The 17,361-nt window shown below is 48.8% G+C and overlaps 1 protein-coding gene and 1 long non-coding RNA gene across 6 annotated transcripts in view; one reads left to right on the top strand and one right to left on the bottom strand.

Annotated features, from left to right (window-relative positions):
- Positions 1-15,460, bottom strand: part of ABCC6 (ATP binding cassette subfamily C member 6) — a 71,717-nt gene extending 56,257 nt beyond the window's left edge. For 2 of the 4 annotated variants that reach the window (XR_001495066.3, XR_009492785.1), the window contains exons 1-7: positions 15,389-15,460; positions 14,034-14,216; positions 12,458-12,583; positions 12,178-12,306; positions 8,931-9,056; positions 6,062-6,123; positions 2,142-2,273 (exon numbers count right to left, since the gene is read on the bottom strand). Coding sequence is in view for 2 of the 4 variants with exons in the window: in NM_001276370.2 (NP_001263299.1) it covers positions 2,142-2,273; positions 6,062-6,123; positions 8,931-9,056; positions 12,178-12,306; positions 12,458-12,583; positions 14,034-14,216; positions 15,389-15,424 (794 nt within the window). In the remaining 2 variants the exon portion in view is untranslated. The remainder of the gene's footprint in view (positions 1-2,141; positions 2,274-6,061; positions 6,124-8,930; positions 9,057-12,177; positions 12,307-12,457; positions 12,584-14,033; positions 14,217-15,388) is intronic. The other 2 variants (NM_001276370.2, XM_024984634.2) reach the window with 2 other exon arrangements.
- On the top strand, positions 2,169-12,183 carry LOC112444306 (uncharacterized). 2 transcript variants are annotated; one of them, XR_003032615.2, is made up of 4 exons: positions 2,169-2,353; positions 8,876-9,017; positions 10,590-10,693; positions 10,953-12,183. It is a non-coding gene; the product is annotated as an uncharacterized lncRNA (long non-coding RNA). The 2 variants fall into 2 exon arrangements; XR_003032614.2 differs by having other exon boundaries at positions 8,882-9,017.
- Positions 15,461-17,361: the final 1,901 nt, after the last annotated feature.

Genomic DNA, 17,361 nt, shown 5'->3' on the forward strand with positions numbered 1-17,361 from the left:
TTTAGAGAGACAACTTGAGACATCCCCATTCCCTGCCCCGTCAATGTCAGCCTTTATACTCCCAGAGCCCAGCTAACGGGATGAATACCTGTCCACCACAAGCTGGGCCTCCAGTCCCCCTTCCCCTCTCAAGAATCTTCTGAGCATCTCCTCCAGATGAAAAGTGTGAAAGTGTTAGCTTCTCAGTTGTGTGCAACTCCATGGACTGTGGGTCGCCAGGCTCCTCTGTCCATGGAATTCTCCAAGCAAGAATACTGGGGTGGGTAGCCATTCCCTTCTCCAAGGGACCTTCCTGACCCGGGGATTGAACCCAGGTCTCCTGCATAGCAGGCAGATTCTTTACTCTCTGAGCCACCAGGGAAGCCCCCCTCAGGATGAAGGGGAAGGACAAATCTCAACTAGCAGTCCTAGGACAACTTGGTATTTTTAGCACAAAAGGCTACAAGGAGCCAGTCATTACCACTTTGCTTGTTAAGAAATAAACAAATATTAGTTTACTACCTGTCTTGAAGCCTACCCCTACCCCAGCCTCTGAGGCCAGCAGTATTTCTAATTCAACCATTTTTCTAACCCTGCACTCACATCTCTACCCTGGTCATCCCTGTAGCCCCAAGATGTCACTTCTCCTTGGCCCCGGCACCCAGGGATCAAACCCAGGTCTCCTGCAATGAGGGCAGATTCTTTACTGTTTGAGCCAGCAGGGAAACCACTAGACTTGTTGGCTGGTCTTCCGTGTCTGGTCCCAAAGCGATTTAGTGCCAGCTCCAAAAATGACCACAGAGCAAGGAAGGGGGTGTGAGGGCCGGGTGTTGCTGGGGGATGTAAAAGGGAGGGGTAGAGACTGTGGCAAACTGAAGCACACACGCCCTGTTCCACAGGGCAACCACTTCCCAGATCCACCCTCCCGTTGTCATGAGGGATACGACCTAACACTGCCATTCCACTTTAAGAGACACCCAAATTCCATATTTTTGTGACATCTCCAACAGCTTAAATGTTGGCAACTTACACAAAAAAACAAAACAAAGCACAAACCTCAAACAACAGCACGATACATGCTGGCCAAACACACCTGTGACCCCGACTTGGCCAGCAGACGAATCGGTCTGTGACCTCTTAAGATGACGTCCTCGCCCTTCCCGCAAAGGTTGCAACATATTTTAGAAACAAAACCAAAGTTCTTTCCTATGTATAAGCAGTGAGCTCAGAAAATGCCTGAGCCAGATCTCTGTATAACCCTGCCACTCTGCTTTCTTACTGTCAGTTGTTCACAGATTCTCAAGCCGTTCTGGAGAATGCTTCTACTTCAGCTCTAATACTGGGTGACCATCATTCTTATGGTGGCAGGGGAGAGCAGAGCTGGGAGAGGGTGGACAAGACCTCCAGGGCCCTTTGGGATGAACTCAAAACTCATTTAAGAGTGCAGGGGCAGTACAGCAAGATATGCCTGAGGTGAGAGAGAGCTGCTGTTTCGATCTGTCATATTATTTATCCCTTTTGGAAAACATACACCTTTCCTTCCGGGAGCAGCCCCTCCCCTCCCTGTGTGGCTCTGAAAGGACTGCCAATCACGTGGCCTGCCCTTCAGCCATGGGATTGGCTCCTGAGAGGCACATGACTCAGCCAGCCAATCAGAGTCCTTCCTTGAGTGTTTTGTTTTGTTTTTTTTTTTTAGGTGGATGGTGAGGAAGTGGGTGTTGAGTTGGCGTAGTATGGGACAGGCCTTATGGAGAGACCAGTGTCGGACAATAGTGAACATCACGCAAGTTCTGAATCCAGCTACACCTGAGGCCAGACCCACCTTCTCAGCTATATGAGCCAGTAGGCTCTGTCTCTCTCTGTCTCCTCCTAATGTGTGGGATTTAGCCATCGATAAGTCCTAGAGTATGCAAGGGAAACTTCTCAGTCCTGCCACAGAGCTACTTTTGTCTGTGCCCTGAAACATCAAGCTCCAGTGAGGTCAAGCGACTTGTCCAAGGTCATCAACCACTCGACGGCAGGGCTACATTTAACCCAGGGTTAATTATACCTATTTGAGAACTTATTTCTCGGGGACTCAGCCCAGAGTAGGGGCGGGGTTTGTGGGACCAAGGGCTTTGCTGACCAGCTTCGGGCTAAGCGCCCACCTTCCACACACTCACCGCTGGGTGGCGCTGCGGTTCCTTGTCCATTCCTTTTCAAGCTGGGAAACCAGTTCTTCAGAGGAGTTTTTGCTCCCAAGTGACCAGAGGTCTTTTGGCCCCAGTGGCCTCCGGTAGCCCTTCCAGACCAACCTATAAAAGAGGGTCACCACAGCCAGCCCTTCCCGCGTCCACCTCTGCAGTGCCCTGGTTTGGTAGCTGTGTGATCCCTGGTAAGTTGTTTGCCTCTCTGCACCTGCGCTGGCCCCTCGGTACAAGGAAAGCAATTTATCTAACAGTGGTGAACTCCGGGAGTTGGTGATGGACAGGGAGGTCTGGCGTGCTGAGATTCATGGGGTCGCAAGGAGTCAGACACGACTGAACGACTGAACTGAACTGAACAGTGGTAGGCGCTTCCCAGTCTACAAAGATTATCATTTAATTCTCACATGAGCCTATATGATAGATTACTATTGACCCATTTTACAGATGAGGAAGAAAACAGAGGCTCAGAGAGATTAAGTGACTTAACCAAGGAGTAACCTGTAACAGGGGAAATAAATAAGCCTCCCTAGGAGTCAGAAGTCCAGAGTTGAAAACTGTTATAGTGGAGGAAACTTGAACTTCTCCCCGTTCTCCTCCTTGTTCACTGCTCCAGCCACCTGGCCTCAGGACCTTTGCACATGCATGTCCCTCTGTTTAAAACTCTTTCCCTGCCACTTCTCACTTGTTCTTCATCTCTGGCTTGGACATGATTTCCTTAAAAGCCCACTTGATGACCCCCACACCTGAGTCCAGGTAGATTCCCCATTGCAAGATCCCATAGTTTCCTGAGCTGTTTCTTTCTAATGCTTGCTGCGATGACCACTGTTTACTTTTTTTGGTCGGATTATTTATTTAGTCTTTCTCCTCCATTAGCGATAAGTTTCATGGAGACAAAGATTCTCCCTCTTCTATCACCACCTCCCAGCTCAGGGCATGTGTGTGCATGGGTGCTAAGTCGCTTCAGTTGTGTTCGACTCTTCTGTGACCCCTGGACTGTAGCCTGCCAGGCTCCCCTGTCCATGGGATTTTCCAGGCAAGAATGCTGGATTGGGTTGCCAGGGAATCTTCCTGATCCAGGGATCAAATCTGCGTCTCTTATGTCGCCTGCATTGGCAGATGGGTTCTTTACCACGGGCTCCGGGCACAAGATTTGTCAAATAAAATCACCACTTTTCAGTGCTGTGACCTTGGGCAAGTCACTTGCCAACAATGGACCTCAGTTTTCTCACCTTAAAATGAGAATGTTTTCTCGATCTTGGGACTGGTATATGAGATGACTGTAGTTGGTGCACTGTTGAAGGAGGTTATCTAGAGGATGTGGCCAATGGTGCACCTATGACCTGGACCCGGGCAATCTGAGCTCCTCCCTCCCCTGTGCTTGGAACGTACGTTCTGCCCACTGTTCCCACATTAGGAGCTACTTTGAGAGTAAGTGTTAGACTATCTGGATGATGTACATGTTTGAACCCCGTTAAGGCTTCTCTGTAAACTCAAGGGAGTCCAGTGAGATGTACTCAGCTTGCAGGGCCCAAGACAGGCCTCGTATGTAAGATCCCTGGCTTGTTGTTAACCCTGCCTCCTTCCAGCCTGGAGTGGCTGCCTCTTTCTTCTGTCTCTCCTTGCCCTTGGTTAACTGAGGCCAGTTTTCAAACCAACATGCATACACGAGAAATTAACTTCCCTGGTGGTTAGGAATTTAGGAATCCACCTTCCAATGCAGAAGAAATGAGTTTGAGCCCTGGTCAGGGGACTAAGATCCCATATGCCTTGGGGCAAATAAGCCAGCAGGCCATAAAGAAAAGAAATTAACCACTGCAGACTTCCACAGCAGGAATGGTTTTTTTTTTTTCCTTTTAGGTCTCTCATCTTTCTTGTGACACCAAGGAGGCCTTGTTTGGAGCTGGTCTTGAGCTCCTTTTTGAGACTTTTCAAGTTCCCTTTTCTAATACAGAGTAAACTCAGGCAAGCAACAGTTTGAATCCAGAAATTATTCATAATATTTGTTTTTCACTGAAACTACTTTTAGCATTCTACATGGCAAGGGATTCTAGATTTTTGTGATCTTGGTAGTGATAGGAAGTTTCCCTTATAACAGGTTACTAAAGTAGAGAAAGGAGACGGAAATGGAAACCCACTCCAGTATTCTTGCCTGGAGAATCCCATGGACAGAGGAGCCTGGTGGGCTACAGTCCATGGGGTCACAAAGTCAGACACAACTGAGCGACTAAGCACACACACAAAATAGAGAAAGCAAATTAATCCAAAGAAAGAACATTAAGTAAATTGAGTATAAGTGATACCCAAATAAGGCAAAAAGCTTGAGGAATGGCCCATAAATGCCTGCATTTGGTAAACAGTGGGCTAGATTCTCTTCAGAGATGTTTAGCAAACTTCCAGGCTCTTTTCACCAATTCCATACCCTCCACCAACTCCATGCCCTCCACCAATTCCGTTCCCTCGGAGTAGTCTTCGTTGTTGTTTAGCCGCTTAGTCATGTCCGACCCTTTGTGACCCCATGGACTGTAGCCCTTTAGGCTCCTCTTGTCCAGGGGATCCTCCAGGCAAGAATACTAGAGTGGGTTGCCATTCCCTTCTCCAGGGGATCCTCCCAACCGAGGGATCAAACCTGTCAGCCGCACTGCAGGAAGATTCTTTACCATCTGAGCCACCTGGGAAGCCCTCAGAGTAGTCTGCTGCTGCTGCTGCTAAGTCGCTTCAGTTGTGTCTGACTCTGTGCGACCCCATAGATGGCAGCCCCCCAGGCTCCCCCATCCCTGGGATTATCCAGGCAAGAACACTGGAGTGGGTTGCCATTTCCTTCTTCAACTGCTGCCGCTACTGCTAAGTCACTTCAGTCGTGTCCAACTCTGTGCGACCCCATAGACGGCAGCCCACCAGGCTTCCCCGTCCTGGGATTCTCCAGGTAAGAACACTGGAGTGGGTTGCCATTTCCTTCTCCAACATATGAAAGTGAAAAGTGAAAGTGAAGTCGCTCAGTCGTGTCCGACTCGTAGTGACCCCATGGACTGCAGCCTACCAGGCTCCTCTGTCCATGGGATTTTCCAGGCAAGAGTACTGGAGTGGGGTGCCATTGCCTTCTCCACAGAGTAGTCTATCCTTCATTTATTTAACAACCACTTTATATAAAACTTTTTATGGGCCAGATTCTAAGTGCTTCAGAAACCTCATTTCATTTAATCCTCAAAACCCTGTGAGGTAGATGCTATTATGATCCTCATTTGACAAGTGCAGAGACTGCAGCACAGAGAGGTTAAGTAGCTTGCCCAAGGTCACACAGCCAGGAAGTGGTGGAGACGGAATTCAAGTATGATCTGATGGCAGTGTGGTCAAGAGAGGGTCCAGGAGGTAGGTACCTCCTCCATGCCTGGTGTGCTAACCCTGGAGAAACATCTTCTCCACCAGCCTGGGAGCCTCTAGTGAGTAAAGATTTGGTCTTTTGCCTCCTCACCCTTGGTGTTTAGCAGATAGTAGGTGCTTATTAAATACCTACTATGTTGGTGGAAGGACTAGATAGAGATATGATTTTATTGAGTGCCTTCTATATACAAGCACTAAGTACTTTACATTTAATGAAGGTAGAGTTGTTCCCATTTTACAGAGGGGAAAACTCAGACTAAATGCTTGTGATGTGGCCAGCTAAGAGACAGAGCCAGGACTCCAATCTCACTCCAGTGAGTGAGTAGCAATGGGATATGGATGGTGGACACACTAAAATCCCAGCACCCAGGCTGGGATGGAGAAAGCCTGGCTGACTTTGGTAGGCTTGGGGAAATCTCCTTGGGAAAGAGCTGTGGTAACAAACAAGAGTGGCACATGTAGGTGGGGGGGGCACCCCCCACCCCCACCCCCGGCCCCTTCCCTGCTTCTTTACTTACCCAGAAACCCACCAGAACATGGCCTTCGAGGGGAAGGAGGCCCCAGCCTTAGGACACGGATTCTGCAAAGACAAAAGATTTAGAAGTGGGAGGACTTGGTCTCATAATGGCCAGTGTGTGGCAAGCAGAGCTAAGGGCAAGAAGACAGAATGAATTGACAACAAGCTTAATACTGAAAACCAGACTGAGATGTCCTGTATATTTAACCACTGCTGCTGCTGCTGCTAAGTCGCTTCAGTCATGTCTGACTCTGTGGGACCCCGTAGATGGCAGCCCACCAGACTCCCCCGTCCCTGGGCTTCTCCAGGCAAGAACACTGGAGTGGGTTGCCATTTCCTTCTCCAGTGCATGCATGCATGCATGCTAAGTTGCTTCAGTCATGTCTGACCCTGTGTAACCTCATGGACAGCATCCCACCAGGCTCCTCTATCCACGGGATTCTCTAGGCAAGAGTACTGAAGTGGGTTGCCATGTCCTTCTCTGATACTTAACCATAGTAGATACCAAAGGGCTTGGTGCTTCCTAGCAGGCAAGGCAAAAAGGGATTTGGTCACAGGGCTGAAAGTGCCTCAGTTCAGTTTAGCTGCTCAGTCGTGTCCAACTCTTTGCAACCCCATGAACCACAGCACACCAGGCCTCCCTGTCCATCACCAACTCCCGGAGTTCACCCAAACCCACATCCATTGAACCAGTGATGCCATCCAACCATCTCATCTTCTGTCGTCCCCTTATCCTCCTGCCCTCAATCTTTCCCAGCACCAGGGTCTTTTCAAATGAGTCAGCTCTTCGCATCAGGTGGCCAAAGTATTGGAGTTTCAGCTTCAACATCAGTCCTTCCAATGAACACCCAGGACTGATCTCCACTAGTTGGATCTCCTTGCAGTCCAAGGGACTCTCAAGAGTCTTCTCCAACACCACAGTTCAAAAGCATCAGTTCTTCAGCGCTCAGCTTTCTTTATAGTCCAACTCTCACATCCATACATGACCACTGGAAAAACCATAGCCTTGACTAGACAGACCTTTGTTGACAAAGTGATGGCTCTGCTTTTTAATATGTTGTCTAGGTTGGTCATAACTTCCCTTCCAAGGAGTAAGTGTCCTTTAATTTCATGGTTGCAATCACCATCTGCAGTGATTTGGGAGCCCAGAAAAATAAAGTCAGCCACTGTTTCCACTGTTTCCCCATCTATTTGCCATGAAGTGATGAGACTGGATGCCATGATCTTAGTTTTCTGAATGATGAGCCTTAAGGCAACTTTTTCACTCTCCTCTTTCTCTTTCATCAAGAGGCTCTTTAGTTCTTCTTCACTTTCTGCCATAAGGGTGGTGTCATCTGCATATCTGAGGTTATTGATATTTCTTCTGGCAATCTTGATTCCAGCTTGTGCTTCCTCCAGCCCAGCCTTTCTCATGATGTACTCTGCATAGAAGTTAAATAAGCAAGGTGACAATATACAGCCTTGATGTACTCTTTTTTTTTTTTTTTAATTGGCATTAATACCAATCAAATGGCGTTGAAACAATATGGATGGACCTAGAGATTCTCGTACTGAGTGAAGTATGTCAGAGAATGACAAATACAATATGATATTTCTCACATGTGGAATCTAAAAAAAAGGCTATAAATGAGCTTATCTACAAAACAGAAACAGAGTTATGTACTCTTTTTCCTATTTGAAACCAGTCTGTTGTTCCATGTCCAGTTCTAACTGTTGCTTCCTGACCTGCATATAGATTTCTCAAGAGGCAGGTTAGGTGGTCTGGTATTCCCATCTCTTTCAGAATTTTCCACATTTTATTGTGATCCACACAGTCAAAGGCTTTGGCATAGTTAATAAAGCAGAAATAGATGTTTTTCTGGAACTCGGTTGCTTTTTCGGTGGAAGTGCCTAAGTAAGAACTAACAGTTGCTCAGAACAACTTTATTAATACTGAGACCAAGAAATTCTCAAAGCAAGGACCATGCATGACACAAGCAATGTTTTCAACAATATCCCTCAGTGAATGTAACAAGAAGGTGAAGAAGAGGTGGGATTTTACCAGTGGCTCCAGGAAGACTGCACAGATCTATACTCTTACCAATAGGGCATGAAAATGCTCATTGCACCACATCTTTGCCATCAGTGTGTGTTATCAATTTTAATTTTTTTTCTGCTACTCATTGGACAAAGTCCTATTACAGTTTTAACTTAATTATTCAAACTGTTGAGCATCTTTTTAGATGATCTCCACTCAACTGTCTTTTTCTCAGAGAATTCTTTCCGGATTTCACAGTGTTATCTGCTGTAAACTCTTATGGACCATGAACTTCTCCGATGGAGCACTTCTATTGAGCAAGTCACTTTAATCCTGAATTTTTATGATCATGAGTTGTAATTTTCCACACATTTGTGTAATTGTGTGATTAATGGTTCCCCTATTGGGTATTAGTCACATGAGGACAGAGACATCACTTTTTACCAGAGATCCTCAGTACTGAGCTGGCGCACAGAATAGGTTGGCAAACTACAGCCCCCAAGCCAAATCCGGCCCACTGTTTTTCTCTGCGAATAAAGTTTTATTGGAACGCAGCCATGTTCTTTTGTTGACATATAGTCTGTCTGCTTTTTGTAAAACCTGACCTCCGTAGCTGCCATACAGAGACCATATGGCCCACAAAGCCCAGAATATTTTCTATCTTGGACAGAAAGAGTTGGCCAACCTGTGGCATAGAGTCGATATATAATACGCTTTTTTTTGGCTGAATGAATAAAAAAAAATAATAAAGGCCTGTGCTTTAATTTAACTTCCTTCCATCACTTGGGGGCCACTGAGGACCAGAAGAGGAACAGGGACAAGCAAGGCATTGGTTGGAGACGTGGTGACTTACAGCCTGCGGGGGCCTTTTCCGGAAAAGCGGGCATTGATCAGCGAGGCAAGACAGTGCAAACTGCGCCATCACCAGAGACAAGTACAGGTAGGGTGACAGGTGCCGGAAAGGGTCGCTCTGGAAATCCTGTGGGAGAGGAAGCAGAAGTCTCTGAGTCGGGGCTTAGGAGGAGCAGAGACTGGGGAGGGTGTCGGGAAGGGGAGAAGGGGGGGAGGCGGAACGGGGTTTCTGATGCTGGGAGCAGTGCCCAGGCCGGTGGCTGGAGCCCCCAGCCTTCCTGGCCTTGAAAACACCTGGCTTACACAGATTCTGTCCAGACAAACGGCAGGCAGGGTGTGTGCCCTTAGTTAGGTGGCCACTGGCCTTAGCCTCCAGGACACAGATTGAAGTACACTTTATCTTTCTCCCTGGGCAACAAAGGAGCCCCACCCCCCAATCTCCCATCCCACTCCCTGTGGCCAGTGTTCTCTGGTTTAAGAAGGGGGCTGGTTTCAGGGAGCATTCGCTCTGCCTCAGGCACATGCTGGAGTCTTTACATACACTGTCTCCTCAAGTCCCACCCCACCTTGCCCCAGGGGGCGTTTACTTGCTACGTGTTACTCAATGGGAAACCAAGGCTCAGAGAAGTGACAGTACCTTGCTCAAGGCCACACAGATGATCTGCTCCAGATCACGAACTCTTGCTGCCCTGCCATGATTGCTTTTCACCCCCTGCCCTTTCTGGCCAGAGCACCCTAACTCTTCCCCCCATGCTCAGGTATGAGGTTTATGTAGAGCTGATTCCATCCCAGTGGGTGGGGAGGGGCGGGGCAGGCAGATGATGGAGGCCTGACCAAAGAGCATGTTCTAGTCCCTGGCTACCGTGCTTGGGCTAGGAATGGACGCAGGACCTACGCTGGAGCAACGAGAGCTGGAACCATCGGGAGATCTTCCAGGTTTGCTATATTTGTGAAACGAAAGCCTGGAATAATTGGGGCTCTCCTTGCCATCCCATTGGAGAATGAAGCCAAGAGGCGAGAGCCAAGGGACAGGCAGAAATGGAGCTCTAGCTGTGTTCTCTGAATGTCTGGGCCAGCTATGCCTCCTAGCAGGTCCCAGGTATATGAGCTAATAGATACCCTTGGACTTTTTCCCCTTGAGCCAGTGTGAACTGAGGTTTTATGTTTTTAAACACGAGCCCAAGTTTCAGATCACAATTTCTCTATTGGATTTTTTACTTCCCTGTTTTTGGTTTCGTTTTGGGGGACAGATAGTAGACAGTTTGATAGTGCAGCTACATTACTCCCCATAGTGTCATTTTTCCTATCGTTTCTGTCGGAAAGTTTGCCCTGAATTTGGGTGAGATGGACTTTGGCTCTGCAGTCCCGAGCTGCGTGACCTAGAGGAAGTCGCTCACTTCTCTATGGCTTAGGGTTCCTTGTCTTTAAAATGGGATCATTCAGATCTTCACTGAATTCATGACATCAAGTGCTTGCCACAGGGCCTCGCACATGGAGCTCCAGAGCATATGTGGTCCCAATATTATTCTTTCAGTGCTGTGTTCCCAACAGCTAGCTGCTAAGTCAACTGTAGAAAGCTACCCTCTCATAAATCAGTGGAGGGCCTGGGGGCTATTCCCATTAGTTACAAAAATTGCTTTGTTAAAAATCTGTCCTTTAGGATAGAAAGTGTTTCTCTGCCTTCTTCTTTCGGGATCCGAAGGGAGTAACCATATGAAATGATGACCAGCAGACTCTGATCAGTTTCCTGATCAGAAGTCTTGGGTGAGTGTGCCAGCCATGCAAGCGGTTTTCAACTGGGGGTGGCTTTGCCCCCAGGGGACATTTACCATTGTCAGGAGAGGTGTCAGGTTACCGTAATGGGGTGGTACTACTGGCGTCCAGTGGGTGGAGACCAGGGATGCTATTCAACATCCCACATCACTTGGGACAGCTCCTCTCCGCCCCCGCCCAAGAGAGAAGTAGGTAAAAGGTGCTGAGGTTGAAAAACCCTGGTTGAAGTTATAGATTTTTCTCTTTGCAGATCACGCCCCCTAATGTGGAAATACAGGTGAATGTGCAAAATGAGTGTGTAAATACAGATGCATGAGGGCACAGGTGAAGGTGGAGAATGAGGGGAGACATGCACTTACGTGGCGTCAGAACGAACACAGCTGTGTGCCAGAGGAAGTCATCCAGAGGACGTGACCACTGGCTGACCTGTGAGCTGGACCCAGAGGCTCCTCACCCCCACTCGCCACTCCCGCCCTTGAAGTGTGCATTCTGGCCACACTGTTCCTGCACTAGGAAGTACTTCAAGGATGCCACCTTGGAAGAGCAATGTGCTGGTGAGATCCACTGGGTGGCACATATGACTGAACCCTGTTAAAACCTCTATAAACTGTTAAGTTTCTGGCAGGCAGGTGTGGAGATCAATGTGTTTTGCAGCGGCCAAGACAAGCATCGTACGTAAGTTCCCTTGCTTATGAGAATCGTCACCTACCAACTGCAGTGGTGGTCTGTTTCTTTGGTCTCTCTTGATCCTCCAGGTCTGGGGTTGGTTTCTAATTTCACTTGGGAACCCCTGAGGTTTTGAACCAACAGTGTGTCGGTGCCCATGCAGTGTGTGTGTGTGTGTATGAGTGTGGGACATTTGTGCACAAGCCCTGTAGGAGCTCGAAAGTATAGACACAACTGGATGGCAGCAAGTGTGAGTGTAGGCGAGTGTATGTGTGTGTATGTGATGTTTTGGAGTCTGTGGTTGTGTGATACACGAATGAAAAAAAGTGAAGTGAAAAGTGTTAGTTGCTCACTGGTGTCCAGCTCTTTGTAACTCCATAGACTATAGCCCGCCAGGCTCCTCTGTTGATGGAATTCCCCAGACAAGAATACTAGAGTGGGTTGCCATTTCCTTCTCCAAGGGACCTTCCCGACCCAGGGATTGAACCTAGGTCTCCTGCATTGCAGGCAGATTCTTGACTGACTGAGCCACCAGGGAAGCCCAATGTGTGAATGGGAGCATACAAGTGTGTGCAAGTGAAGTGTGTGACTTGAGTGTGTAAGACAATAAGAATTTCTGTTGATAAAAAGGTATGGGGTGATGAGAACATCTATGTGAAATGCCTGTGTGTGTTGCTTGAGTTTCAGTGCTTGCGGAGTGTGTGTCTCTGCAGAGAGAATAAGCCTTGGTGGAAGCGGGAGGAGGATGGATGGGACCCAAGGCCTGAAACCACTATACTGGTTCCCGGGTGACCCAGACCCCCACTTACCCCTCGTGAGGCCTGCTGGGTGGCGCTGGTGGCTGGGAAGAGAAAGCAGAGTAGCCAGTACCCGAAGAGCACCCCAGACGCCTGGACGCCCTTCTTCCTCTCGGCATGGATCAGGAACACGGCGAAGCTCTGGACAAGAGGGTCGGGTGGGAGGTGGGCCAGGGGTGGGGGACGCTGGGGGAGGAGAGGGTCTGGAGGGAGCCCCCTCTGCCCCACCCCTCCACCGGGGCAGGAGAAGCAGCATCCAGGAGCAAGCCAGCAGGTCTGGGCCGCGACTCACCATTGTGGTGAGCCATACGGTGGGGTGTATGAGGAACTCGAGGGCCTGGGGCGTTCCCTGCTGGATTCTCCAAAGAGTCACAGACACGCTGGAGGTGCACAGGATTATGAGGGCAAACCCAAGCACCTGGGGAAACGGGCTGGGATAAGGCTGGTGGGGGAAAGAAAGATGGCAGCCTTTCTGCCAGTCCCTGCCAACTGGACAGGGACTCCACGTCCAACTGGACAGTGGCCCCAGGTGGGGCACTGCAATGTACCAGCGTGACCACTGAACAGGGCCGACGTGAGAGAAAAAAGCTGTAAGGGGTGATGCAGCTCAAGCTTGACCTGTAACTGTCATATAAATAATGCACCATACAAATAACGTCAGTGGTTTCCAAAATGCCACTAGTGCTCCCACAATGCACAGGAGGATGCTTCGGGATGAAGGAACAGCATGAAAAGCTATTTACTCTCCAGGTGAAAAAGTTATACTTTCTTTAAGTCTCTTTCCATCCCTACTGTTAAATCAAGGAGGAACTCTCTGTTGGGACTGATACATTTCCAGGCCTTTGACTGAGCTGCCATTGGTCAAATCGGTCCCTCTTTTGGACAAGAGAAATCAAGAACGGGAGAAAGCACGCACACGCAGACCTGGGAGCCTCGGAGAAACTACTGAACGTCAGTTAATCTCAAGCAGGAGTCAAAACTACCATCTGTAGTCTGAGTTTGGCCTCTTGTCTGTTGTTGTATCACCTTGGAACTAAGAGCGGGTTTCCCATTTTTCACTCATTGAACAAAACTTTAAAAAGCCTAATATGCCATGACGTGAAATTGATATGAAATGCAAATTTCTGTAACTATAAAGTTTTACTGAAACACAGTGATGTCTACTTGCTTACTGTTTGTTGTCTGTGGCTGCTTTACTGCTGCAAGAGCAGAACTGAGTAGTTGAGACAGAGGCCACATGATCCTTGGAATCTCAGACAAGTACTGATACTCTCTGGCCCTTTAAGGAGGAGTGTGCTGACCCTGGAGAGGTGGTTGGCAAGAGGTCAAATATTTACAAGGTGGTGTGGGAATAAATGAACCATGGAGGGCGTGCTTCTAGAGGTTTGGGGAACAGGAGAATGAGCAGAGATGCTCACATTTGGAATGCCAGTGTTTTTCTAACACTGGAAAACAACTACACACCAGTTTTAAGGAGTGTTCTTTAGTATCGCTGGCGGGGAAACACAAAAATCAATGCCTAAGTGTTAACATTTAAAAGGTGCGTCCTGGTGTGGCTCTAAAATCACCGTGTGTATCTCAGGAGTGTACACTGCACACTTCGGGGAACGCCAGGCTGTGGTGGCCATAAACTTGTCTGGGTGTGTGTGGGTGTCTGCGGGTGTGTTTGGGATGTACGGTTTTTATTATCTGTGATGATTGGTTTGGCAGCGTCTATGCCACTGAGTTTCCCTCTGCAGCCTCTGGGGTATTGCTCTGTCTGATTAACAGGGTCCCACGTGTCCACTTTGGGGTCTCTGCCTGATTCCAGCCTGCTCCCCCACCCCCTGACCATTGTCTGATTATAGGCTCCCAGAGGAAGGGGCTACCATCTTGGCCTTGAAGAGGCGGGACATTTGGATGTAGCCCTTGTCATGGCGGTGGATGTAGAGGAGGTGGATGGGGCCAAGGACCCAGAGGTACATGGGGGGCACCCAGACCCCTGCTGTTTTCAGAAAGCACAGGCTCAGCAAGCGGGCAGCAGCAGGCTCGGGCTCCGTCTGGTTCCAGACCTGAGGGAACACCAGGGTGACCCTTATGATGGTACAATGCAGGGGTCCCAAACTCACCACTTGGGGGGCTAGGCAACTCTTTGGACTCCAAATATTTACAAGATAAATGTGCTAAGCAATTTTTGTTGTTGTTTGGTCACTGAGTCACGTCCAACTCTTTGCAACCCCATGGACTGCAGCATGCCAGGCTTCCCTGTCCTTCACTATCTCCCAGACTTTGCTCAAACTTGTGTCCATTGAGTTGGTGATGCCATCCAACCATCTCATCCTCTGTTGTCCCTAGAGTACTTCATAATTGAGTAACTCCACTGACCTCACCCAACTGGGCAGGGGTGGTGCTGGGATCTGAACCTAGGCAGTTGGGTCCTAGAATCTAGGAGACCTGGGATCCATGATGACTGCTGGGCACAGACTTAAAACCACTCTGTTGTTGTTGTTTGGTCGCTAAGTCATGTCTGACACTTTGCGACCCCACGACTGTAGCCCGCCAGGCTCCTCTGTCCATGGGATACTCCAGGCAAGAATTCTGGAGTGGATACCATTCCCTTCTCCAGGGGATCTTCCCAAGCCAGGGATCGAACTCATGTCTCCTGCATTGGCAGGTGGATTCTTTACCACTGAGCCACCAGGCAAGCCCTATAACCACTCTAGGAGGCAGGTATTACTGTTCCAATTTCATAGACCAGGAAACTCAGAAGCCAGGAAGGTAATAGGCTCCTTTAGGCCCACACAAATAGGAAGGGACAGAGCTGACTCCACGCTGGCCTGGCTAACCCCAAAACTTGTTCTACCAGAGGTCTCCATCTGTACTTATCTCAGATCTTCTGCTGGCCTTTCCTAACCAGAGAAGTGTGAATGTGAATTTCAGAAAACACAGTTGCTTTAATTCTCTCCCTCCTACACCACTGCCACCCTCCCACTAGAGTCTTTTGCTAAGGCAGGAACCAGAGACGTGGGGAGTCCTGTAGCTGGGGGGTCTAGAGGCCCCTTTCACAGGGTTGGTCTCTTGGGGAACAGTTTGGTTAAGGAGATCGCCCAGCCCTGGGATTAGACTGGCAGGTCTGTTACCCTCCCCGGGGGCCCGCCCTCTTCTGTATCTCAGCCCGAGACATCTGTCCAAGAGATCTCTCGAGCCAGCCGGAGAAGGAATACAGCGGGATGGAGACACTCACCCCCGGGCCCGCGCAGGGCTCGCCTTGCCCGGCCATCGGGCGTCGTCCGTCTGTTGGTCTGTCTGTCGGACTGTCGGGGTCCGAGGACGGCTTCCTCGGCCGCGTTCCGGCCGGGGGAAGGGGCGGGGATTCGAGCTCTCGGATTGCGAGGCCGGGGGGCAAGGTCCGGCCGGGCGGCGGGGGTGGGGCGCGGAGGGGTGAAGCGAGGCGAGGTGGCGGGGCGCTCAGGGCGGCCACCCAGGGCAGCGAGGGCGGGGGTCCCGGAGCCCCAGAAAGTGCGGTGATGTCTGCATATAATCCCCTTTCCCCCTGGCGCAAGTGTCATTCCGAACTTCCCGAATACTGTGGATCAGCAATTCCAGGAATTTATCTAGATAAACGAACCCAGCAGGTGTGCTCAAGTCCAGCGACGGACGGAATGGGGGATGGGAGGACCCGGGTTAATGTTGGAGCAGCAGCCCCTTCACCTGTGGGACCGACCCTGTCTGCCTCTAGGATGGTGGGAAGATTTTAAGATTACTAATAAAACGTCTAGCAGAGTGTTTGAACACTATAAATGTTCAATCAGAGTTAACTTTTATTAGCATTCGTAGTATTATTTCATCCCTAGGTTACTGAGCAGTGGTTCAAAATGCCATTGAAGAAATAGGTTTAATACGGAAAAACGGTTACTGAATGCTAAGCGAGAAAAAAAAAAAAAAGATTATAATACAAAATAGTTTACGATATGTGTGCAAAGAAAAAAAATAGTATATGCTTAAGTTAGGGAAAGTGGGGAATGAATTCAAGTCATTTACCTTTTTCTTCTGGGTCTTAAAGTAATGTGTGTCCCAAGCCAAGCGTTCTTTTGGGAAATGACTTTATGTAACATATATGCATAGACAAAACGATGGAAATGCACTAAAGCAGTGTTCATGGAACTCCTACTTTTCTTTTCTTTTTTCTTGCTTTCCTTTTTCAATTTTCTTTCCTTCTGCAATGACCATGTATTCCCTTTCAAGACAGGAATAAAAGACTGAGCTTTTTCAGACAGACAAGAACAGGTGCTCAGTTTGAGTGAAGAATTCAAATCCTTTGCACTCTCCAGGCTGCGTTGTTACTTTGGTGTCTTCTTTTTCTCTTGCCTTTTTCAGGGCCTCGACAGCAGGGGCTCCCTGGTCTTTTCTTCCCTTTCTTCCCTGAGATTCCCCAACCCTCTTCTGGGGCCCTGGCAGTATGCTTTCAGCTGTCTTCCTGTTTGGGTCTTCTGGAAGAGCAGGGATGCAAAAACTCAAAGATTTTTCTTGAAGCTGAGTGTGGCAGGTCTGCTGTTTACATTCCGATCATCTCTGTTTGTTTGAGGTGGTTTTGGTGAAGGCTGATGGAAATTATCAGGAGGCTTGAGGACCCCCCCCACCTTAAATCCCCATTGCAACTGGACATGGTCCTAGAGCTTTATTTCTTTGTATATATGAAGATGAATTTGAGGGAAATGATGAAGGTTTGAGGGGGGATGGTCAGATAGGCAGAAAGCACACAGAGGAAATCAACCAGGTAAGCCAAGAACAGAACTCAAATACAGAGCCTACTTTCCAGCTCTCTGAACAGCACATGGCTGAGTGCCGAGCTCTGATGGTGGTGGTTTAGTCGTTAAGTCATGTCTGACTACTGCAATCCCATGGATTGTAGCCCATCAGGCTCCTCTGTCCATGGGATTTCCCTGGCAAGAATACTGGAGTGGGTTGCCATTTCCTTCTCCAGGTGATCTTTCTGACCCAAAGATAGAACCCAGGTCTCCTGCATTGCAGGAAGATACTTTACTGACTGAACCACCAACCCTAGATAAGTCCCCTTACGTCTCTGGGCCTTGGTTTCCCGTCTGTAAAATAAGATGATTCCATAGGCCAAGCAGTTCCTAATTGATGACTTTCAATCCCCTGGTATTTGCTAAGACAAACCAGGGATTTGTGTTAGGAAACAAATGGAAACATCTG

Source organism: Bos taurus, chromosome 25 (assembly GCF_002263795.3).
Source record: "Bos taurus isolate L1 Dominette 01449 registration number 42190680 breed Hereford chromosome 25, ARS-UCD2.0, whole genome shotgun sequence".
Lineage (NCBI taxonomy): Eukaryota > Metazoa > Chordata > Mammalia > Artiodactyla > Bovidae > Bos > Bos taurus.